A 23,795-nucleotide genomic window follows, 5' to 3' on the forward strand; every position below is an offset into this window, starting at 1 on the left:
CTAATTTTGTATTTTTAGTAAACATGGGGCTTCTCCATGTTGGTCAGGCTGGTCTCAAATTCCCAACCTCAGGTGATCCGCCTGCCTCGGCCTCCTAAAGTGCTGGGATTACAGGATTGAGCCAACCCACCCAAGTCGATATCACAGATTTTCTGGAGATCAGAGATTTTAAGGATAATTTGGTGAGTAGGGGGCCAGTGAATCAAAAGTACAGATTGATTGGTTCAGGGATGAAATCATAGGAAGTTTCTTAGTCCTACAAAGGCAGTCTAGCCCCCAGGCAAGGAGGAGGTTTGTTGTGGGAAAATCTGTTAAATTATTTGTTTTAAACTATAAACTAAGTTCCTCCCAAAGTTAATTCAGTTATGCCCAGGAATGAACCAGGACAGCTTAAAGGTTAGAAGCAAGATGGAGTCACAGTTAGGTTAGATCTCTTTAAGTGTCATAATTTTCTCAGTTATGATTTTTGCAAAGGTGGTTTCAATCCCTCCCTTTGGGTTTCATAGTTTTACATTATTCGTTTTGTAAATGTATCCTTGCAGGCCTCATATTGAAAGTTTTCCTTTATAACTGCTTGAACACTAAAAGTTGATTTATCATCTTTAACGTTGCCATTTTAAACCACAATTCTATGCCTTATTTTTAAACTAATACTTACATTTACTATACTTACATTCACAAAAGTCGGTGTATATATACATTTTTTTTTTGAGACTGAGTCTCACTTTGTCACCCAGGCTGGAGTACAGTGGCGCGATCTCGGCTCACTGCAACCTCCTCCTCCTGGGTTCAAGTGATTCTCCTACCTCAGCCTGCTGAGTAGCTGGGATTACAGGCACGTGCCACCACGCCCAGCTAATTTTTTTGTATTTTTAGTAGAGACAGAATTTCACCATGTTGGCCAGGCTGGTCTCGTGACCTTGTGATCCACCCGCCTCAGCCTCCCAAAGTGCTGTGATTACAGACATGAGCCACTGTGCCCAGCCTCAAGTCAGTATATTAAATCCCAATATACCCACTACTCAGCTTCAAAATTGTCAGTATATGACTAATCATACTTTAGGTATACTTTTTCTACTCCCATGCTTTAGATTATTTTAAACTCTTCAGTATATATCTTCTCTGAGAGTTAAGGGCTTTAAAAAAATCACAATAACATTGCATCTAAAATTTTAACAATAACTCTATGCCATTATCTTATATAGAATTAATACATTTCTTCAGTTATCACATAAATGTTTTTATAATTTGTTCAAATCAAGATATAAAAAATACACGACATTTAACTTTCTTTTGACCCATAATAGTTTCCCCATTTTTTTTTTTTTTTTGTCTAAGAAACTAGATCAGTGCTCTGTACAATGCTTTCTAAACTTTAGGTACAAGAGAATTACCTAGGAATCTTGTTAAAATGCAATTTTAAAACAGTTGGCCACAGACACGGCCTGAGAATCTGCATTTTTATCCGAGGTCTCAGGAGATATCAACACTGCTGGTTTGTAAACCATAATTTGAAAGTAGCAAAGCTATATAATTTCCCATATTTTGGATTTGACTGATTTATACCTGAGATGTGGTTTACATATTCCTCTATTCACTGTGTTTATTTCCAATAAACAGGTAAACTAGAGGTCTAGGTTTGGATTTAATCTTTTTTTTCTTCAAGAATACTTAAAAGGGATACTCTGTCTTTCCTTCTGCATCATATCAAGATGAACATAAAGTCTCCCTCTTAGTATTGATCAGGTTGGTCATGGGTTCAGGTGTTGGTCTATTTCATTAAGTATAAAGTATCCATCAGTTTTCACCTCATGATTTTAGCAGTCACTGATGATCACTACCTAGCATTTTTCCATTGTGAATTGCAAAACTGGAATTCTACCAGGGATCAATTTCCCTTATCTATTATTTAGTTACCTTGAAATAAAGTTCATACAGGAACTGTATTTGTTTTAATAGCCAAGCTTATTCCATCTGTCCACACTAACAATGCAGGAAAAAAATCCAAATGGACTTGTTTAAATTGCTAAGTCACTAACACATATACCAAGCCTAGAGAAAGCACGTCTCCCAAGTATGAAAACTGCTAAGCACAAGGGGTCACACCTTTCACTCTAAGAAACAATTGCAAGAGCCCACCAGGCCTACTCAAAACTATTGGGCTGTACTCCAGTCCAGGATTTGCCACTACTTAAAAAAAATTCCAGGTAAAGTTTACCAGGCTTCCCTGATCATGAGGATTAACTGGAGGACCTGCTAAACACAGAGTTCCAGCCATTCTTCAAGCCCTCAAACCTACTATACCAGAATCTTTGGAAAATTTACCCTAAAAAAAAAAGGAGACCAGTTAGCATTGCTTCATAGAATAGCTCTTGAAAAATAACAAACTCTATTGACTCTAAATTTCCATTTTTATCAAGCAATCTTTGGGCATATGAATTACTATCATTAGTGAATGTACCACCTTTGCCAGAAAAACTTCCTAGCTTTTGACACATTTAATAATTATGTGGCATTCCAGCCTACAAACCCTTCTTTTTTAGTTTTCATGAATCCATCCCCCTGTACACAGAGGAGCTGGTAAATTCACTTTCTTCTGCAGAGCTCAGATAGAATCCCTGGATCCTGGTAAATATATCATGAAAGAAACGGCCTACAAGTGAGACTGCAGTTGAATCAACCACTGCCTTATTTCTTTTTCACTACGCCAAACTCTTGAATAAAGGATTTTTACTGCTTTCTATATTTCCTCATTCTCCAAATCTTTCTCTACTTCGTATGGCCCAATTTCATTGAGTCATTCATTCAACCAATACTGAGCCTTCCAGACACTGTGCTAGGAGTCAGAGAGCACAGATCAATCATCTTCCTTCTCAATGTCACTTTCTTTGCAATTTCTCTACCATAATCCAGCTCAGTCCTTTTTCACCTCATTTCTGATTAACTTCAAACTTTGTGGTATCTCTTGTTCGTCCTGTTTTATTGATCCACATTACTCATCCTAAAGCACAGTTTTGATTATGCTATTCTCCTCGTCTTCCCTCTTGGCTAATTGAATTAAATCCAAGCTCCCTATTTATTCAGAGCCCTTTTAAGATGGTTGCACCCTACCCTCCTGACTCACCAGTCTATAATCATGTCTTGATGCAACCTCTCTTTCCACTGCAACTTTACTCCCTCTGCCTCCCTGACTTGCTACATCCCTTCTCTCGGTAAAAGCCAGTTTAAGTCTGTCAGCAACCACAACAGTCACTTCATCCCACTGCTCTTGGGAAGATACCCTGTTAAAACACATAGATTTTTTTAAAAATTCAGGCAATACAGTTGCCACACTCATCAATTTTCAAAGAAACAGAGAGAATGCCCCTTTCGGAAATGGGACTTTTCCAAAAAGAAGATGCTTCATCTATGCTTTTTGTTTGTTGGTTCCTCCTCCTCCTCCTCCCGCCCCACCATGCAGCCTCACTGTGTTGCCCAGGCTGGAGTTCATTGGCGAGATCCCAGCTCACTGCAACCTTCGGCTCATTGCAACGTCCGCCTCCCGGGTTCAAGCAATTCTCCTGCCTCAGCCTCCAGAGTAGCTGGGATTAGAGGTACCCACCACCAAGCCTGGATAATTTTTACATATTTAGCAGAAATGGGGTTTCACCAGGCTGGTCTCGAACTCCTGATCTTAGGTGATATGCCCAACTCAGCCTCCCAAAGTGCTGGGATTACAGGCATGAGCCACTGTGCCCATCTGTTTGTTGGTTCTTTGACTATGTTAAGTAGAGATTTTATCCTCCCTAATGTCTAGCATAGTGCTTCCTATATCGCAATAGCTCCACAATTAATGTCAAGCTTACCCTATTTATTTATTTATGCACTGTGATTTGATGAGCAAATCTTCCCACAGAAGTACAATTCAGTTAGCCCATTATTAAGGCTTCCCCCCCTCTTTGAGCGGGACCCAGGTGCACATTGTAATCACTGGGAGAGGTTTCAAAGAAAATAAAACCCAGGCTTCACCCCAGAACAATAAAATCAGAAGCTCTGCAGGTACCATTTAAGCATCAGGACTTTTTAAAGCATTTCAGGAGATTACAATGTGCAACCCAAATTAAGAACGACTGCATTTTTATTAGAGACAGGGTTTCATCATGTTGGCCAGGATGGTCTCAATCTCTTGACCCGATGATCCACCCGCCCCAGCCTCCCAAAGTGCTGGGATTACAGGCTTAGCTGGGATTGGTGGCGGCCGGGCGCCTGTAGTCCCAGCTACTCCGGAGACCGAGGCAGGAGAATCACTCGAACCCGGAAGGCGGAGGTTGCAGTGAGCAGAGATCGCACCACTGCACTCCAGCACGGAGATGGCGAGACTCCATCGCAAAAAAAAAAAAAAAAAAGAACTACCGCAGATTAAACCAATTTCACAGAAGAGGAAAGTGAGGCCCTAAGCGGTTACTTGATTACCTAATTACATAAAGCTAATTCCTAAGAAAGGCAGGACTGCTTTAAGGCCTCAGAAAACCTGTCCACTGTTCTTTCACTTGCATTACACTTCAGGAAGCCTAAGTCTAGGCTAGTTAGGAGACTTTTTTTAAACCCAGGGAGGTCTTTATTCAGTGAAGTGATTACTCACTGCAAAACAGACTCAATTAAAAATGTAAAGTCAGCAGCATTGTCTCTTCCATTTCAGGATGTCTCCTGAAAATTCCTGCTCAGAATTGTTCCGGGAGGTTTGAAAATGGGGGTAGTTTAAGCATCCAAGAGCTGAAATACAAAAGCCCATTTTAATCGACAAGAAAAACATTTCCTAGCAGACACTGAGCTAATCCTTGAAATTCCTCCTAGTTCTAACATTTTATGAGTTATGATGTAACTTACATGTCTTGTGCACCATGTCTTAGTTCCTTCTACACATTGAGGCAGGAAAATAGGGTCTGGAGGCAGAGACTGAGGACTCTTCCTGGGTCCACAAGGGACGGGGTTTCAAAAGCAGGAGTTTCCCGGTTCCACCCCTCCATCTGAGTAAAGTTCTTTGTCTAGGTTTCCCACCCATGGGCTAGGTGGAAAAATCCAGGTGGGCTTCTTTGTTCAAAAGGCCCACCAAACGCTCTGGGAGGAGGGGGCTCTGTTGTGGCCCAAGCAGCCAATCCGATATCAGAGTCCAAGATCAGTCACTCCAGAGGAAGTTTGAAAGAACTCCTCTCATTGGATCGAACAAGAATGAGAAGGGAGTAAGTCCAGGGTTAAAACTCCGCTACTCCTTACCTATATGAATATCCTTTTTCAGACTCCCCTCCCACAACAGGTGGGAGCTCTCTCTCTTTCTCTGCCCAGTAAATCCCTTTTCTGCAAAATTCTTTGGGTGTATGATATTTATTCTAACAGTAAGCTCACCACGGCTCCAGGGGCCCCTTTCTCCATTCTTCTGGGTAAGAGAGTCCAAGGACCTTAACGGACAGGAGGGAGCTGAGTATGCAGCCCCGTCCCGTTACAGGACCATAAGGCCAATTCACACTTCACCTATGACAGGAAATATCCTGTCCATAGGGAATATGCCAAGTAAATGACTTTGTAACTTTATTTCACCCTCTTCATTTACATAGGGCATATATCAAGTAACCAGTGGAAACCCCTAGAGTGTTTAAACCCCCACAAATTCTGTAAGGGGGCCCTTGAGCCCATATGCTCCACCCACTCCCTCACTGGAGTGTACTTTCATTTCCAGTAAATATCTGTTTTTGTTGCTTCATTCTTTCTTTGCTTTATGGGTTTTGTCCAATTCTTTGCTAAAGATGCCAAGAAGCTGGACACCTTCCACCAGTAACAACATCAGCTCCATGAATAAATGCACAAACAAATAGAGGCAGATGTAGAAGCCAGAAGTAGTGAAAGTCAGGTCACAGTGTTATTCCTGATGAATGACCCCTAAATTGCTACAATCAGGATAGGTATCCTGACCTGTCTACTTCCAACCCCTCATCTAGTAGTAGAGGGTTAGTTACCAACTCTGTTCTCTCTCCCATGTTCCCTTTCCTCCACCTCTGCTTCAGTTCAGACCCTCTCACCTCTCACCTGGACCTCTACAACATAACAAATAAACTTCCTGTGGCCAGACTCTCCCTTTCAATCCACTCTGCAGTCTAGAGTATCTTTCTAGAATACAATTATTGGCATGTGACTTAGCATAAATAACAGAGCTTTGGAATCTTTCTGCCTCTCACCACATGCATCCCACGCTGTGGCCACATCAACCATTGCGTGCCTGGAGTGCCCTTCCTGCCACATCCACCTAAGCCCCAGGTTCTTTTAAGATGACATGCAAATGACACTTTCTCCATGACAATTTCTTCCCCCCTACAAGGAGGTAGGCCCCTCCTTTCTCTCTGTTTCCCAAGTACTACACTGCTTTTAAGCCCTTTTTACAATCATGTTTTAACTATCAGCTCTCATCTGTCTCCCCAGGGAGGCTCTTCAATCCAATCAAGTATTTATTAGGCACCCTCAGCACAGGCTGCCCTCTATGAATTGGGAATACAGTAGTGAGCAAAACAAAATCTCTCCTCCCATGGAGCTCATAGTCTAGGGTAAGAAATTGACAAAATACGTTTTATAGGAAATGTCAGGAAGTGGTAAGAAGAAAAATAAAGACAGGAAACATGGATGCTATTGTAAACAGGATAGCTGAAGAAGTCCTCTCTCATTCGGTGGTATCTGAACACAAGCCGGACAAAGTAAGGCAAAGAGCCATGGAGAGAATTAGAAAAGGATATCCAGGGAGATGTGTGATACAGGCAGAGGGACCTGGAAGTGTGAAGTTCTTCTTGGAAACGTATTCACCTTTTTATGTCCCCATTGCTAACCAAAGCCTGGCAAAAGTCCAATCATTATTGGGTATATTATTGCTGAGCTCATGGCCTGGTAGAGATATCACTCCTTTTCACCACTAGTGGTTCTCTTCTGCCTAGAGAAAAAGTACCCAAACTACAAAAAGCCCTATTACTCTGCTGAGAATGCCCTAAAAGTAGTCTTTTAAGGCCAGCTCAAATGCCTGTCCTCAAGAATCCCTTCCATCTGTATTCTTATTGAATCTAGTTTTTACTTCCTCTGTGGCACATACCCTGTAATGCTTTATCTTGCAAGTAATTGTGTACAGACATTATCTTCCTTCAAACTCCTGAGAATCCAGATTATGACCTTTTTACACAATTTTGTTCATGAATTATCTAGCTCAGGCACTTGTGCATAAGGATATCCCTCAACTGAATAACCGAATAATCACTACCAAGATTAGCAAAATATTTAGAAAAGCTGCATGCCCACCAAAGACTTCAGGAGGGTAGGGAAGGAGAGTACATCTCTCCTTCCATGAAGGCTTACTAGTAGTTGTCACAGTAAAGGTTTCCATAATCCTTTTCTAATGCTGTCTCAGGAGTCTCTTTGCCGTTTTTCCTAAGTAGGGAGGTTAGTCAAGTTCTCAAGGGAATTTCTGAAGCCTAAATAGATGCTTCAGGCCAGTGTAGTGGCTCACGCCTGTAATCCCACCACTTTGGGAGGCCGAGGCGGGCGGATCACTTGAGGTCTGGAATTCAAGACCTGCCTGGCTAACAGAGAAACCCAGTTCCTACTAAAAATACAAGATTAGCCGGATGCAGTGGCGGGCGCCTGTAATCTCAGCTACTCGGGAGGCTGAGGCAAGAGAATCGCTTGAACCCAGGAGGCGGAGGTTCCACTGCACTCCAGCCTGGGCGACAGAGTGAGACTGTTTCACCAAAAAACAAAGAAACAAACAAAAAACCTAAATAGCTGCTTCAATAGCTGGGAAGTGTGGGGAATGGAGACAGTGACCTGATGTTAACAGTGCGGGTGATTTATGTGGCTGGCGGGGCCACACCCAGTCATTATTCACTTTTCCCGTCCTCACCAGGTTCTCCCTCTTTCCTTAGTTGAGCTTTTCTACCAACTTTCTTTACTCTCCTCCAAGGGCCGACTAACCAAATAAATAAATAAATAAATGAGGGTGGATATAGAATTTTATTTTTTAGAAGAAAAGACAAACCATATTAACAGCTCCCATCCCTACGATATAAAGTGCCAACAGTTACGAAAATAGATGCTGAATAGTCAGTCGGTCCTCAGCTTCAATCTGCGGCAATGACTAGTGCCTAAACAAACCATAAAGTCACCGGATTCTGAAAATCACCTACTGTAAGTAAGAGAATACCCTTCTAACTAACTGCTAACAGTCCCAGAAGTGGAGACTAAGTAAAATCTGGAAATTCGACTTAAAAATATTCTGAAGGGAGCAGGACTAGGGGAGGTACCAAGCCATCTCCAAACGCCCCTTAACCCAGAGGCGCTTTAATAAATCTCTACCCCCGACTTCCCCCTACCTTCTCCACGTGTCCCTTTAACTCTCCTCTACCCTCACCACCCCTCCCAAGTCTTCGATTGCTTCCTCGGTTACCTGCTCCCTAAGTCTCGAAGCGTGGGCAAAACTCTGCAGTCGAAATGCCGGCCGGCAAGGAAGGGGTGCTGGCAGAGGACGCCGGCGCTCCAGTGCCGCCGGTTCCACCGAGCCCGCACCGCCCTCCATGCGGTCCCAGAACTGCAGCCTGAGCCCTACCAACTAGCCCCGCCCACTCCCTAGGCAGGCCCCACCCCCTCGGCACAGAGCTTTTTTGCCCTTGGCAGGCGCCGTAGTCACCGTACAACCCATTAGGCCCCACACTTTCCGCGCCAGCTGGGAGTGCGCTCCGCGGAAAGCTGGCGGGTGGGCGGTCCTAGCGCTTCCCATCCTCGCTCCGGGTCTCTGCTGTCACACGCCTGGGGAGGCGAAACAGTCGCCTCCTGAGTCTCCATTCTGCTGCAGTGGCCCCTGCGTTAACTCTCCCTCGAGCTGCGGCTGTAGAGCCTGCGGTAGCTCCTGTGTCTCGGTGCAGGTGGCGCAGCCTCTGCTGGCTGCCGACTTGGCGGGAGGGTGCGGGAGCGCACGCTCCAGGCAGCGTCGGTCTGCGTCCTTCCTCCTCCGATTCCTACCCCCGCATTCCCCGCCCCCGCCTCGCTCTGCGCCTCCTCTCTGGCTGCAGCAGACCGCTCCACACAGCCGCAGCGCCTGGTGTCTGGACAGCCTGTGGGAGGCACGCACGCCCACGCTCACCCTGCCCGGCTGCACTCCTGCCCAGCATGTCGGCTCTCGAGTGGTACGCCCACAAGTCTCTAGGCGATGGTATCTTCTGGATTCAAGAACGCTTCTATGAGTCAGGCAACCGCGCCAACATCTGGCTGGTGCGCGGCTCCGAGCAGGACGTGGTGATTGATACAGGCCTGGGGCTGCGCAGCCTTCCGGAGTACCTGTACTCCTCCGGCCTCTTGCAGGACCGCGGGGCCAAAGAGGACGCGGCGCACCGGCCGCTGCTTGCCGTGGCCACCCACGTGCACTTCGACCACTCCGGCGGTCTCTACCAGTTCGACCGGGTGGCCGTGCACCACGCCGAGGCCGAGGCTCTGGCTCGCGGGGACAACTTTGAGACTGTGACCTGGCTCTCCGATAGCGAGGTGGTGCGGGCGCCCAGCCCCGGCTGGCGGGCCAGACAGTTCCGGGTACAGGCGGTGCAGCCCAGCCTCATCCTGCAGGATGGTAATGGGCCCCCGCGGGCGCGCGCTCTCGTTAAGGGAGGGTATTGGGAAGAGACTGAGTGCCGCATGTTGCAGACCTGCGTGGCCATAAAGGGGATTTATTTTGGCACCTCCTAGAACCACTTCTGTTTCACCCTTCCCTGAGTAAAAACCCACTTGACCAGAGCCAAGGCCGTCGCAGCCTTCCCTCCCAGAGATCAGCCCTGGCACGGTGTAGCGATTCTGAGTACTCCTTTGAAATCCGGCACCACCCCCTCCCTAGCCAGTTTCCTGCGTCGGCAATGGTAGTAACACTGCAGAGACTTGCGACTGACTAGCGATTTCCCATTCTTTCCCTAAGCACCTGCCCGACATTTCCAGGCGCTTACGTAGTGAGTAGACTTTTAAGAATGACGCCTTAGGGAGAGTGCGTGTCATGATCTGTGCTTTTGAGAACTGTAGACTTCATCAGCTTGGTCACCACCGGGCATGGGCAGTTTCCACCTGTAGCCTTAGAAAGTCATCAGACCAGTGATTCCAATCCGCTAATGCGATTGGAAACCTTTCAGATAGGTTTGTGTTCTTGATGTTGCCTCACGAGAGAAAATGCTTAATAGTAATCATAAACGTAGAATATGTCTGTCTTGCATTATGACAGATATCTGGTCTGGTTGAAAGCAAAGCCTAAGATTAATAAGGAGGTAATTTTCGGTGGAGGTAAATTATGTGGACTAATGCATAGGTAGCCATGGTCCTGTTTGGCTCTGTGAAAGACAGGTATGGAATCAGAGAAATTGATGGAGTGGAAATAAATAGATTAGGGCCTCAGCCCATTCTCCCTACTCAGGCATTTAAATAATTGAGGTAATTTGCCATAACAGCAGTATTTGGCATATTAATTTTCTATTTTCTTTTTAGAATACTTTTGATTTCATTTTATCCTCACAACACATTTAAAGTGAGACCACTGACTCCCCAGTTAAATGGTTTGCCTGAGCCAGATCATGATAGAAGCTAGGATATGAATCCAGGCATAATAGACCAAAGCATGCAGAACATACATAAATCCTACCTCATAAATATGTGATGATAATTCTATGTAGACTGTGAAAGGCCCCTTTCCTTTAGCGTGAGACCATTTTAATTGCCAATTTGGTTTATTAAAACGTGCCTCTCTGTAAGGTAGAAAAATCCAGTTGCTGCAGTATAATAAGGCTCTCTTATTATAGCCTTATCATCCAGTGCATTATCCTTGATGGAAAAACAAGTCGCCCTACTAATAGTGATCGGTTATCTTTCTCTAAGATAGCAGTAGTCCTTAGATTGGCATAGCACATACCTGAGTGAGCATAACATCATTTTGCCCATTTTTCAGTATAGTCAAGTGGTACAAAGTTCTGGCATTGTGATCCCTGTTACATACATGTTTAAACCATATGCACAGTGTCACCAAGATATTGTCTCACAGGAATGGTTTCAGGTGGACTTAAGTTGTTTGTGGAGGTCAAAACAGGTTGTAGGAAGGTGGCGGATTGAACAGACATATCTAATTTGGCTCCCTACTGAAGCACCATTAATGTACTGTAAAGGAACCGCAATTTAAGTTTTAATCCCCATTGGCTGGGGGAACTGTTTTGGATGCTAGAAAGAAGATATGGTGACTAAGCAGTTTTATACTATGCCAGCAATGGGAAATTAAGAGCCAATTCAATTTGCACCGCAGAAACCTTAAAAAACACAGGAATTAGCAATAGGTAGTACCTCAGTGGTGGCAAAGGAGAATAAGTAGAATTTCTTGAAAACCTTTTAAGAAGCTCTTAAAACTAGTGAATGCCCCTCCCTCTCCCATCCAATTAGTTTATTCTCTGGGGATAGTAAAACAAAGGGGTTTGTTGATTGAAGGATGCCAAATTATTATTGAGCTTAAGCGTTCAGTCTGGAAAACAGGAGAGAGAGAGAGAGAGAGAGTGAGTGAGTATGTGTGTGTGTGTGTGTGTGTCTCCTACTAATTTCCCAGAAGAATGAGTACCAGGCCTTTCCCACCCAGGTAGGAAATTAGAAAAATGTTATCTAGGGAATTTGCCTCCTAGAGGAAAGACTAAGATACCAATGTAGAGGAATCCCCAAGAAATCCTGGCCTCTTTCTCTACTGTGAAGCCTCGGTCACCAGCCCCCATGCGTGTGCCGCAGGCAGCCTTTTTGTCCCCTGTTCTTTTTTAAAATTGATACCTAATAGTTATACTTAGATATTCTGATAAATACATAAAATATAATGATCAAATCAGTATGTAGCATATCCATCACCTAAACATTTATCAATTCTTCGTGTTGGGTACATTCCAAATCTTCTAGCTGTTTTGAAACTTACATTAATTCCTTGTAAACTCTATAGTCTGTCAAACATTAGAACTTATGTGTTTTATCTAACTCTATTTTTGTACCTATTAACCAACCTCTTTATTCCCTTTTCCCCTCTCCCCTTTCCATCCTCTGGTAACCACCATACTAGCCCTTCCTCCCACATATGAGTGAAAACATGAGATATTTGTCATTCTGTACCTGGCTTATTTCACTTAATGCCCTCCAGATCCATCCATGTTGCTGCATATGACAAGATTTCATTATTTTCTATGGGTGAATAATTCCACTGTGTATATTGTCCCACATTTTATTTATCCATTTATTTGTTGCTGGACACTTAGGTTGATTCCACATCTTGGCTATTGTGAATATTGCTGCAATAAACATAGGAATGCTTTAGTATTCTTATTTCCTTTTGAGGGAATGTGTTCTCTTTCCGGGTCCACGAGGGGGCGTAGTTTTTAGGGCAAGAATTTCCCAGCGCCATGCCCCCCTCCCATCTCTCTCCATCTGGGAGATTTAACGGTTTATGTTTGAATTTTGTGGGCTTGGGAAGAAACTAAAAGTCAATCACTCCAGCGTAAGTTCTAAGGAGCTCCTTTCATCAGCCCAGGGTCTTGGAGGAGGTGGGGATTCCTCCCAGAATAAAAGTCCGTGTCCACACACCTGGCCGGATTTCCCCTCTGGAATCCCCTTCCACACTCTTCGTGGAAGTCTTTCTCTTCTTCTTTTCTTCTCTTTTCTCTACTTAAATAAAATCATCTTTCTGCAACACTTCTTGGGTCCGATATTTACTTTTACGAGCGTATGGTGAACCTGCAAGGTCCCATCGCTATTCTTAAGAAATCGGACACGAAGAACCCACAGCATTCTCTCGGGGGAGCTGCGCCTCACCAGCACCCAAGAAAAATCCCAGTTACACTTTCTTTTGGATGTATATACCCAGCAGTGGGATTGCTGGGTCCTTTGGTTGTTCTATTTTCAGTTTGTTAAGGAACCTCCATACTACTTTCCATAGTTGCTGTACTAATCGACATCCCCGCTAACAGTATTCCCTTTTCTCCACATCCTTGTCAGCATTTGTCTTTTTGACAATAGCCATTTTTATTCATACCCCCCCAACTCTTAAATAGGTAACCAAGCATGAAAAATCTGAGAAAATCCTCTAACATGAGATCAAATATTAAAACAAACAGCATAAAGTAATTTGAGAGTGGGGGACTATCATCAATATCATCGGGGGATAAGACAAGTTAGTGCCTTCAAGATATCCAAGAGTCAAAAAGGATGCTTTAATAATAAATAGCAGAACAAATTCACCAAAAAAAGCTCTTGGAATTTAAAACCCCAGAAATTACATAATAGTGGGTCTGGAAGATAAAGTTGAAAAACTTACTAAAGAGCAGTAAGGGGAAATGGAAACTAGGAGAGAAAAAGACTAAAGTAAGTAGGAGAACCAGTTGGAAAATCCAGTCTTGGACTAATAGACTCAGAGATAGGACAGAGAAGGTAAAAGAAATAGAGCTGCTGGGCGCAGTGGCTCATGTCTCTAATTCCAGTGTTTTGGGAGGCCAAGGAGGGTGGATCACCTGAGGTCGGGCGTTCAAGACTAGCCTGGCCAACATAGTGAAACCCCATCTCTACCAGAAATGGAAAAATGAGCTGGGTGTGGTGGTGCACACCTGTAATCCCAGCTACTCGGGAGGCTGAGGCAGGAGAAGAAGTTGAACCTGGGAGGGGAGGTTACAGTGAGTCAAGATCGTGTCACTGTCCTCCAGCCTGGGCAACAGAGCTAGACTGTGTCTCAAAAAAAAATAAAAATAAACATAGTAGAGGTAGAGGTAATCCAATAATATATCACACAGTTAAAGAATATAAATTTCCAGATTGAAAGGGCCCACAGAATTCACAGGACAATAGATGAAGACACATCCAAGCCAAAGCATGTTACTGTAAAATTTCTGAGCACTGAGATTAAGGAAGATTTTACAAGCTTCAAGAAATTTAAACAAAAGAGTCATGTACTCAGAATGGTTTTGGAGCTAGCAAGGAAGAAATTTTGCCTTCCAATTTGAATGAAAATGATTTCCAATCAAGAATTTGATATTCCACTATTAAGTTTTCAAGAAATTATTTCCCACATACTGTTACTTAGAAAGCTACTAGGATATGCCCCTTCAAAATAAGGGAGTGAACCAAGAAGGAAGTAATATAGTAAACAGGAAATCTAATTCAAAAGAAAGCCTCAGGAAGATGCAACAGATGACACTAACAATGATAGTACCTCAGGCTTAGAGGGTCCAGATTGGAGCAGCTGAATCAATTCTTTTTCAGGGAGATATGATGGTATGTAGAGAGTGGGGAGTAAAGAGAATTAAAAATTCTATTTCACAGTGGAAACCAATGAATAACATAAAATTTTAAAACCAAGAAATAATACATGCATGAAATCAGTAGAATATACCCAATTTGTAAATATGGAATATAAATCCGTATTCAATTTATATGGAATATTAATCCACATCCATATTTACAAGTTGGGTATATTCTTTATATAAAGAATATAAAATTTTCTTTTTCTTCTTACCTCTACTATATCTGGTAGAGGTAAGAGGAAGAAAATGGCTGATGAAGAAATGGCTGAGGTTGTTAAAAGTGGTTGCATCATGGAAGCAAGATCGGAGATAGGGCAAAAATGGGGCAAATAATTTTTTTTCTTTCATTTTAAGCCCCTTCAAAATGTTTTATTTGAAATATGCACATATATATTTTTGTGTATAAACTGAAATTTTAAAAGATGGAGGATGCCAAGTTGGAAAAGGGCATAAGAGAAGAATGACTGGAATCTGAATAATAAAATCAGGGTGAAGTTGGAAGGATTTTGCGTATGTGTGTGCTTGTATGTTTATGATACATTTCATAGGCATATCTGGTTCTTGTAAGAGAGATACTCAGGGAATTCTATATGTAAGCATTATCAGCATATTGAAAGCATTTTTATAGTCAGGATAATGGCAGAACTAAGGATACTCAGCAACTATGGCCTTATTAGTTGCTTACAGCTGTTATCCATTTTCATGGGTGGGTACTTACATTTTATCTGTTGCTAAATATTTTAATATCACCTGGATATAATGAAAGATCAATAATATTCTGTCCCTGAATTGGTAATTCTCTACAGCTTTTTAGGATCAATCGTCTCTTACATTCAGCCTTTCTCTACATTTATTAAACAGCTGGTCTCCAATAGTTCTATTACTAAGTCAACTTGGCAATAATTTCTTTGCCTAACTTGCCAATCATACAATAAGTGGCAGTTGTTTGTATTCCCTCGAGACCCTTAAATCTGTACTAATTATCCTATAAAGTAATTCTGGTCCCTTATATCTGGAATGTAAAGAAATCTGGAAGTGTCTGAAACCATCTTAATGTCACTACTGGGATTCTGGCAGATGAAGCAGCAAATGAGGCTCTGCCCTGACATAGATTTCAGCTACCCAGGACAGATGACAGCTGGCTTCTTGCCCTTGTGTCCTGGGAGTACCATCAGGACAAAAATTCTTTCAGAGAATTTAGCTCTTTGGTTATACTGTTTGGCATCATCCATTAGAAGAGTCATTTAGGGATAGTGACAGTGGTTCTACAACTTTGATATGCAAGAGCTTGTTAAAAATAGCAAGTTCTAGGCTTTAACACCTAAGCTTGGATGCTGTAGGACTTGTGTGTGACAAAGGAATCCTTAACAGTCCCCAGGTGATTCTGATGCAGAGGTTCTGCATACTATAATTTGAGGTATATGATATGCTTTTATGGAATTACATTGCGTAGCACTGTATAGTGCAATTATGGCTATGCAGTGTTTCACTTCATCCTTCTTCGCATGTTGTCATAACTGAATAGGCATTGCTGCCCGAGCAGTAGTTCTCAAAGTATGGTCCTGCACTAGAAGCCTTAGTATTGCCTGTGAACTTGTTTGTTAGAAATGTAGATTCTTGAGCACTAGTGTATCAGTGCAAATTTATCAGTGCAGCAGTTGGGGGTGGGGCCCAGCAGTCTATGTTTTAACAAGCACTACAGGGAATTCTGATGTACGCCAAAGTTTGAAGACTGCTAGTGTAGTTCCTTGCTTCCCAAAGTTGCATGAAAATGAAAATCACCTTGGTTCCTTGTTCAGCATACAGATTTGAGACTCTTCCCTAAATGACTAATTCAGAAACTTTGGAGTGGGTCTAAGAACTTGTGTGTTTAACATGTATTGCAGGTGATTCTTACTGTTGCCAGCAGTGAAGCCATACAGGTCTGCAGCAACCTCACTTCTTGCCTTCTCAGAAGAAGGAATTTGACTGAGGGGCAGAAGACAGAAGGGGAGACAGAGACAAGTTTTAGAGCAAGAGTGAAGATTTATTAAAAAGCTTTAGAGCAGTAATGAAAGGAAGTAAAGAACACTTAGAAGAAGGCCAAGCCGGTGACTTGAGAGATCAAGTGTGTGGTTTGACCTTTTGACTTGGGGTTTTCTATGTCCGCATACTTCTGGGGTCTTGCATCCCTTCTCCCCTAATTCTTCCCTTGGAGTGGGCTTTCTGCATGCACAGTGGTCTGCCAGTGCTTGGCAGGTGAGCATGCACAATGTGTTTACTGGGGTTTTATGCATATTCACTTAAAGCATTCTTCCCTTACCAGTCAAATGTCCCTGGAAGGTCACATACCAGTTAAACTCCACCATTTTGCCTCTTAATGCACATGCTTGAGCCCACTCACCCACCTCTTAAGATCTTATTGGGAAGCTGCTGATCACCAGTTTCAGGTATTTCTGTCTGTTGGGAGCCTGCTTTACCCTGGCATGGGCTGCAGTCAATTATTAGTTTAGAGATAGTTTCCGCAACCACCTGACCATCACCTGATGATCACCTGACATTCCTGGTGTGTGTGTGTGGTTGTAGAAAGCCCTCTCCTGCCCTGCTCATGTCTGACCAGCTACCTGGTATAACATTATCACAGGCAAATTCTAGAAGTCTGTAGACTATTGCATGCATGAAAAACACCTGGATAACTGTTACTGCCTCTGGTCCTCAGATCATGCTTTGAGCAGTACTATTGTAGAGACAGATCAGTTTACAATGGAAGAAGGGAAAAATGACAGAGGTGATGACAGAGATGGCACTTCAAAAGCAAATAATTGGGAAGTCAAAGTATTAAGAGAACCCTTTAGGAAAACTGTTAAAGCCCTTGACTTTTGCCCACAGGACCCTCTACGTGAGAAGAAAATAGCACTTTACAGGGCATAATATTATTACATTTACTCTCACTGCGAACTGTGGCCAAGGTAGATTAGCAAACCACCAAAAAGACTCTTTACTGATAAGATTAAATTAATAATTCCTTAAAATGAAATTCCAGCCAAACTGTTTTCCATTTCCAACTATGTACTGTAAAATTTTAGTCCCTTCTACACGCCTGCAAAAAATTTAGTGCCAGTTTTAAATCATTTTTTTTAAGTACTAATGTTACTCAAATAATAAGGAATTTCTTTACTCCTAAATTCAGAAAAGAAATAATGTGAATCCCTGGGCTTATAAAGCAAAAGCCAGAAGTACCAGCATATTCAGAAAATATGTTTGAAGCATTATGCTTATCTTTAAAATTATTGATTTTTTTTGCATTCAGTTCTATTATATCCCTTTTCAATAGCTTTTTATGAATTTAGTATAATTCATATACTATAAAATTCACCCATTTAACATGTATAATTCAGTGGCTTTTAATATATTCAGTTGTACATCCATTACAATCAATTTGAGGATATTTTTCTTACCTTCCAAACAAATATCACCCATATCTTTTAGCCATCATCACCCTCAACATCCCCAGACCTTTACCCCCACCCCAGATTTGTCTATTCTAGACATTTCATTTAAATGGAACAATACAACGTGTGGACCTTCACAACTGCCTTCACTTAGCATTATGATTTCAAGGTTTATCCATGTTGAAGTGTGAATCAACACTTTATTTTTGTTACCAAATAATATTTCATTTTATGAATATGTGTCATATTTTAATACCTATTCACTCATTGGTGTACATTTGGATTATTTCCACTTATATCCTTTTTAACAGCTTTATTAAGGTATATTTACATACCATAAATATACACACTTTACGTGTATGGTTTGATGAATTTTAGGAAATGTATACATGCATGCAACTATAACCACAGTTTAGTTCAAGAACACTTGTCACCCCTAAAAGATTCCTCCTGCTTTTTTTTTTTTTTTTCCAGTCAGCTCCTTCTCCCATCCCTGGCCTCACTGATCTGTCTTGTGTCACTATAGTTTTGATTTTTTGAAAATTTTCTATAAATACAATCATGCAATATATATATAATTTTGTGTCTCCCATCTTCCATTTCACATCTTTTGGATATTTATCCATATTGTTGCATCTATTAATAATTTATTCCTTTATATTTCTGATAAATATTCCATTGTATGAATATAGCATTTTATTATCTCTTCGCCTGTTAAAGGAAATTTAAATCTTTCCAGTTTGGAACTGCTATGAATAATTCTGCCATGAACATTTACATACAAGTCTTTATGTGAATGCATGTTTTCATTTCCCTTAGTAGACACCTAGGAACAAAATTCCTGGGTCATATGGTAAACGTATGTTAATTTTTAAAGAAAGTGCCAAATTGGTTTTCAAAGTGATTATACCATTTTATATTTCTAACTGCAGTGTGTAAGGATTCCATTTTTTCAGTATCTTTTTCTTTAAAAATTTTTTTTTATTTCAGTAGGTTTTTGGAGGAACAAGTGGTATTTGGTTATATGAATAAGTCCTTTAGCAATGATATCTGAGATTTTGGTGCACCTGTCACCCGAGCAGCATACACTGTATCCAATGTGTAGTCTTTTATCTCTCACCACTCCACACACTTTCCCCCAAGTCCCCAAAGTTCAGCGTTATTATTCTTTTCCTTTGCATCCTCATAGCTTTCCTCCCACATATGAGTGAGAACATATGATGTTTGGTTTTTCATTCCTGAGTTACTTCATTTAGAATAATAGTATCCAGTTCCATCCAGGTTGCTATGAATGTCATTATTTTGTTCCTTTTTATGGCTGAGTAGTATTCTGTGATATATACAGTTACCACATTTTCTTTATCTGCTCGTTGATTGATGGGCGTTTGAGATGGTTCCATATTTTTGCTATTGCAAATTGTGCTGCTATAAACATGGGTGTGCAAGTATCTCTTTCATATAATGACTTTTCTTCCTGTAGGGAGATACCTAGTAGTGGGATTGCTGGATCAAACAGATCTACTTTTAGTATTTTAAGGAATCTCCACACCGTTTTCCATAGTAGTTGTAGTAGCTTACATTTATACCAACAATGTAAAAATGTTCCCTTTTCACTGCATCCATGCCAACATCTATTATTTTTTGATTTTTTGATTATAACCATTCTTGCAGGAATAATGTGGTATTGCATTGCGGTTTTGATTTGCATTTCCCTGACACTTAAGTGATGTCAAGCATTTTTCCATATGCTTGTTGGCCATTTGTATATCTTCTCTTGAGAATTGTCTATTCATGTCCTTAGCCCACTTTTTGATGGGATTGTTTGGTTTTTTCTTGTTGAATTGTTTGAGTTCTTTGTAGATTCTGGATATTAGTCCTTTGTGGGATGTATTGATTGTGAAGATTTTCTCCCATTCTGTGGTTTGTCTGTTTACTCTGCTGATTATTTCTTTTGCTGTGCAGAAGCTTTTTAGTTTAATTCAGTCCCATCTATTTATTTTTGTTTTTGTTGCATTTGCTTTTGGGTTCTTGGTCACAAAGTCTTTGCCTAAGCCAGTGTCTAGAAGAGTTTTTCTGACTTATTGTCTAGAATCTTTATGGTTTCAGTTCTTAGATTTAAGTCTTTGATCCATCTTGAGATGATTTTTGTATAGGATACGAGATGAGGATCCAGTTTTATTCTTCTACACATGGCTTGCCAATTATCCCAGCACCATTTGGTATCCTTTTCTTACTTTATATTTCTGTTTTCTTTGTTGAAGATTAGTTGGCTGTATTTGGCTCTATTCATGGGTTCTCTATTCTGTTCCATTAGTCTATGTGCCTGTTTTTATACCAGTAACACGCTGTTTTTATACCAGTACCATGCTGTTTTTACCATACCAAAACAGCATGGTACTGGTATAAAACAGTACTATACTATACTATAATGGAACAAACTATACTGTAATGGAACAAACTTATATTATAGTTTGAAGTCAGGTAGTGTGATGTCTCTAAATTTGTTCTTTTTGCTTAGTCTTGCTTTGACTAGGCAGGCTCTTTTTTGGTTTCATATGAATTTTAAGATTATTTTTCTAGTGCTCTGAAGAATGAGGGTGGTATTTTGGTAGAATTACATTGAATTTGTAGATTGCTTTTGGTGGTATGGTCATTTTCACAATATTGATTCTACCCATCCATGAGCATGGAATCTGTTTCCATTTGTTTGTGTCATCTGTTATTTCTTTCAGCAGTGTTGTATAGTTTTCCTTGTGGAGGTCTTTCATGTCCTTGGTTAGGTGTACTCCTAAGTATTTTATTTTTATTTTTTACAACTATTATGAAAGAGGTTGAGTTTTTTATTTGATTTTCAGCTTGGTCACTGTTGGTGTATAGCAGAGCTACTGATTTGTTTACATTAATTTTGCATCCTGAAACTGTTGACTGCCAGTTCTACAAGCTTTTTGGATGAGACTTTTAAGAGTTTCTAGGTGTATAATCATATCATCAGCAAACAGTGACAGTTTGACTTCCTCTTTACCAGTTTGGATGCCCTTTATTTCTTTCTCTTGTCTGATTGCTCTGGCTAGGACTTCCAGAACTGTATTGAATAGAAGTGGTGAAAGCGGGCATCCTTGTCGTGTTCCAATTCTCAGGGAGAATGCTTTCAACTTTTCCCCATTCAGTATAATGTTGGCTGTGGATTTGTTGTTGGTGGCTTTTATTACCTTAAGGTATGTCCCTTCTGCCATTTTGTTGAGGGGTTTAATTATAACGGGTTGCTGAATTTTGTTAAATACCTTTTCTGCATCTATTGAGATCATCATGTGATTTTTGTTTTGGGTTCTATTTAGGGTAGTGTATCACATTTATTGACTTGGGTATCTAAACCATCCCTGCATCCCTGGTATGAAGCCCACTTGATCATGGTAGTTTATCTTTTTGATATGCTGTTGGATTCAGTTCACTAGTATTTTGTGAACTAGTATTCAGTTCACTAGGATTTTTGTATCTGTGTTCATCAGGGATATTGGTCTGTAGTTTTCTTTTTTGTTATGTCCTTCCCAGGTTTTGGTATTAGGGTGATAGTGGCTTCATAGAATGATTTAGGGAGGATTCCCTCTCTTTCATTTGGACCAGTGTCAATGGCATTTGCATCAATTCTTCTTTGAATGTCTAATAGAATTCAACTGTGAATCTATCTGGTATTGGACTTTTTTTTTTTTTAATTACCATTTCAGTCTTGTTGCTTGTTATGGGTCTGTTAGAGATTCTGTATCTTCCTGGTTTAATCTAGGAGGGTTATTTATTTTCAGGAGTTTATCCAACTCCTCTAGGTTTTCTAGTTTATATGTGTAAAAGTGTTCATATTAACCTTGAATAATACTTTGCATCTCTGTGATATCAGCTGTAATATCACCTGTTTCATTTCTAATTGAGCTTATTTGGATATTCTCTCTTCTGTTCTTGGTTAATCTCACTAATGGTCTGTCAATTTTATTTATCTTTTTAAAGAACCAGCTTTCTGTTTCATTTATCTTTCCATTTATCTTTTAAGTTTTTTAAAATTTCAATTTAATTTAGTTCTGCTCTGATCTTGGTTGTTTCTTTTCTTCTGCTGGGTTTGGGTTTGGATTGTTCTTGTTTCTCCAGTTCCATGGGGTGTGACCTTAGATTGTCTGTTTATGCTCTTTCAGACTTTTTGATATAGGCATTTAATGTTATGAACTTTCCTCTTAGCACTGCTTTTACTGTATCACAGAGATTTTGATAGGTTGTGTGTCACTATTAGTGTTTAGCTCAAATAATTTTTAGATTTCCATCTAGATTTCATTGTTTACCCAATGATCATTCAAGAGCAGGTTATTTAACTTCTATGCGTTTGCATGGTTTTGGGGGTTTCTTTTGGAGTTGGTTGCCAATTTTATTCCATTGTGGTCTGAGAGAGTACTTGATATAATTTCAGTTTTCATAAATTTACTGAGTCTTGTTTTGTGGCGTATCATGTGGTCTATCTTGGAGAATGTTCCATGTGCTGATGAATAGAATGTAAGAAGTCAAAAACATGATACAAGATAAGAAACACAAATTCTTCAGTGAAATAGATAGCATAAATGAAAAACAATCACAACTTCTGGAAATCAGGGACACATTTAGAGAAATTCAAAATGCATTGGAAAGTCTCAGCAATCGAATCAACCAGCAGCAGAAAGAACCTCAGAGCTCGAAGACCTGGCTTTTGAATTAACCCAATCCATCAAAGACAAAGTAAAAAGAATTTAAAAAAATGAACAAAGCCTCCAAGAAGTCTGGGCTATTTAAATGTCCAAATCTAAGAATAATTGGTGTTCCCAAAGAAGAAGAGAAATCTAGAAGTTTGGAAAACCTTTTAGAGGGAATAATCAAGGAAAACTTCCCCAGCCTTACTAGAGATCTAGACATCCAAATATAAGAATCTCAAAGAACACCTGAGAAATTCATCACAAAAAGATCATCACCTAGGCACATCGTCATTAGATTATCTAAAGTCAAGATGAAGGAAGAATCATAAGAGCTGTGAGATGAAAGCATCAGGTAACCCATAAAGGAAAACCTATCAGATTAACAGATTTCTCACCAAAAACTCTACATGCTAGAAATTTTTAGCCTCGTTAAACAAAACAATCATCAGCCAATAATTTTGTATCCAGTGAAACTAACTTCATAAATGAAAGAAAGATATAACAGTCTTTTCCAGACAAATAGATGCTGAGAATTCACTACTACCAAGCAAGCACTACAAGAACTGATAAAAGGAGCTCTAAATCATGAAACAAAGCCTTGAAATACACCAAAATAGAATCTTCCTTAAAGCATAAATTTTACAGGACCTATGTAACAATAACACAATGAAAAAAAAAGCTATTCAAGTAACAAATAGCTCTATGAATAGAATAGTACCTCACATCTCAATACTAACATTGAATGTAAATGGCCTGTATGCTCCACTTAAAAGATACAGAATGGCAGAGTGGCTAAGAATTCACCAACTAAGTTTCTGCTGTCTTCAGGAGACTCACCTAACATATAAAGTCTCACATAAACTTAAGGTAAAAGGGTAGAAAAAGATTTTCCATGTAAACGGACACCAAAAGTGAGCAGGCTTATATCAGACAAAGCAAATTCTAAAGCAGCAGCAGTTAAGACAAAGAGGAACATTTTATAATGATAAAAGGACTAGTCCAATAGGAAAATATCATAATTCTAAATATATATGCACTTAACACTGGAGCTCCTAAATTTATAAAATAATTACTATGAGACCTAAGAAATGAGATAGATGGCAACACTATAATAGTGGGGGACTTTAATACTCCACTGATAGCACTGGACAGGTCATCAAGATGGAAAGTCAACAAAGAAACAATCTGTTCTATACTCTAGAACAAATGAACTTAACAGATAATACAGAACATTCTACCCAACACCACATCTTTTTCTTTTCCTTCCTTCCTTCCTTCCTTCCTTCCTTCCTTCCTTCCTTCCTTCCTTCCTTCCTTCCTTA

The 23,795-nt window shown here is 40.5% G+C and overlaps 2 protein-coding genes across 3 annotated transcripts in view; one reads left to right on the forward strand and one right to left on the reverse strand.

The window, feature by feature from the left end:
- POLR3G (RNA polymerase III subunit G) overlaps positions 1-8,595 on the reverse strand; it is a 37,346-nt gene extending 28,751 nt beyond the window's left edge. Inside the window, exon 1 of one of the 2 annotated variants that reach the window (XM_032276389.1) lies at positions 8,453-8,595. The gene's annotated coding sequence lies outside the window, so the exon portion shown is untranslated. The remainder of the gene's footprint in view (positions 1-8,452) is intronic. The other variant, XM_032276378.1, reaches the window with a different exon arrangement.
- Positions 8,596-8,691: 96 nt separating this feature from the next.
- MBLAC2 (metallo-beta-lactamase domain containing 2) overlaps positions 8,692-23,795 on the forward strand; it is a 23,952-nt gene continuing 8,848 nt past the window's right edge. The window contains exon 1 of the mRNA XM_032276365.1: positions 8,692-9,625. Within this exon, the coding sequence (XP_032132256.1) occupies positions 9,172-9,625 (454 nt within the window). The 5' untranslated portion in view covers positions 8,692-9,171. The remainder of the gene's footprint in view (positions 9,626-23,795) is intronic.

Source organism: Sapajus apella, unplaced genomic scaffold (assembly GCF_009761245.1).
Source record: "Sapajus apella isolate SASKATOON/1434 unplaced genomic scaffold, GSC_monkey_1.0 scaffold1, whole genome shotgun sequence".
NCBI lineage: Eukaryota > Metazoa > Chordata > Mammalia > Primates > Cebidae > Sapajus > Sapajus apella.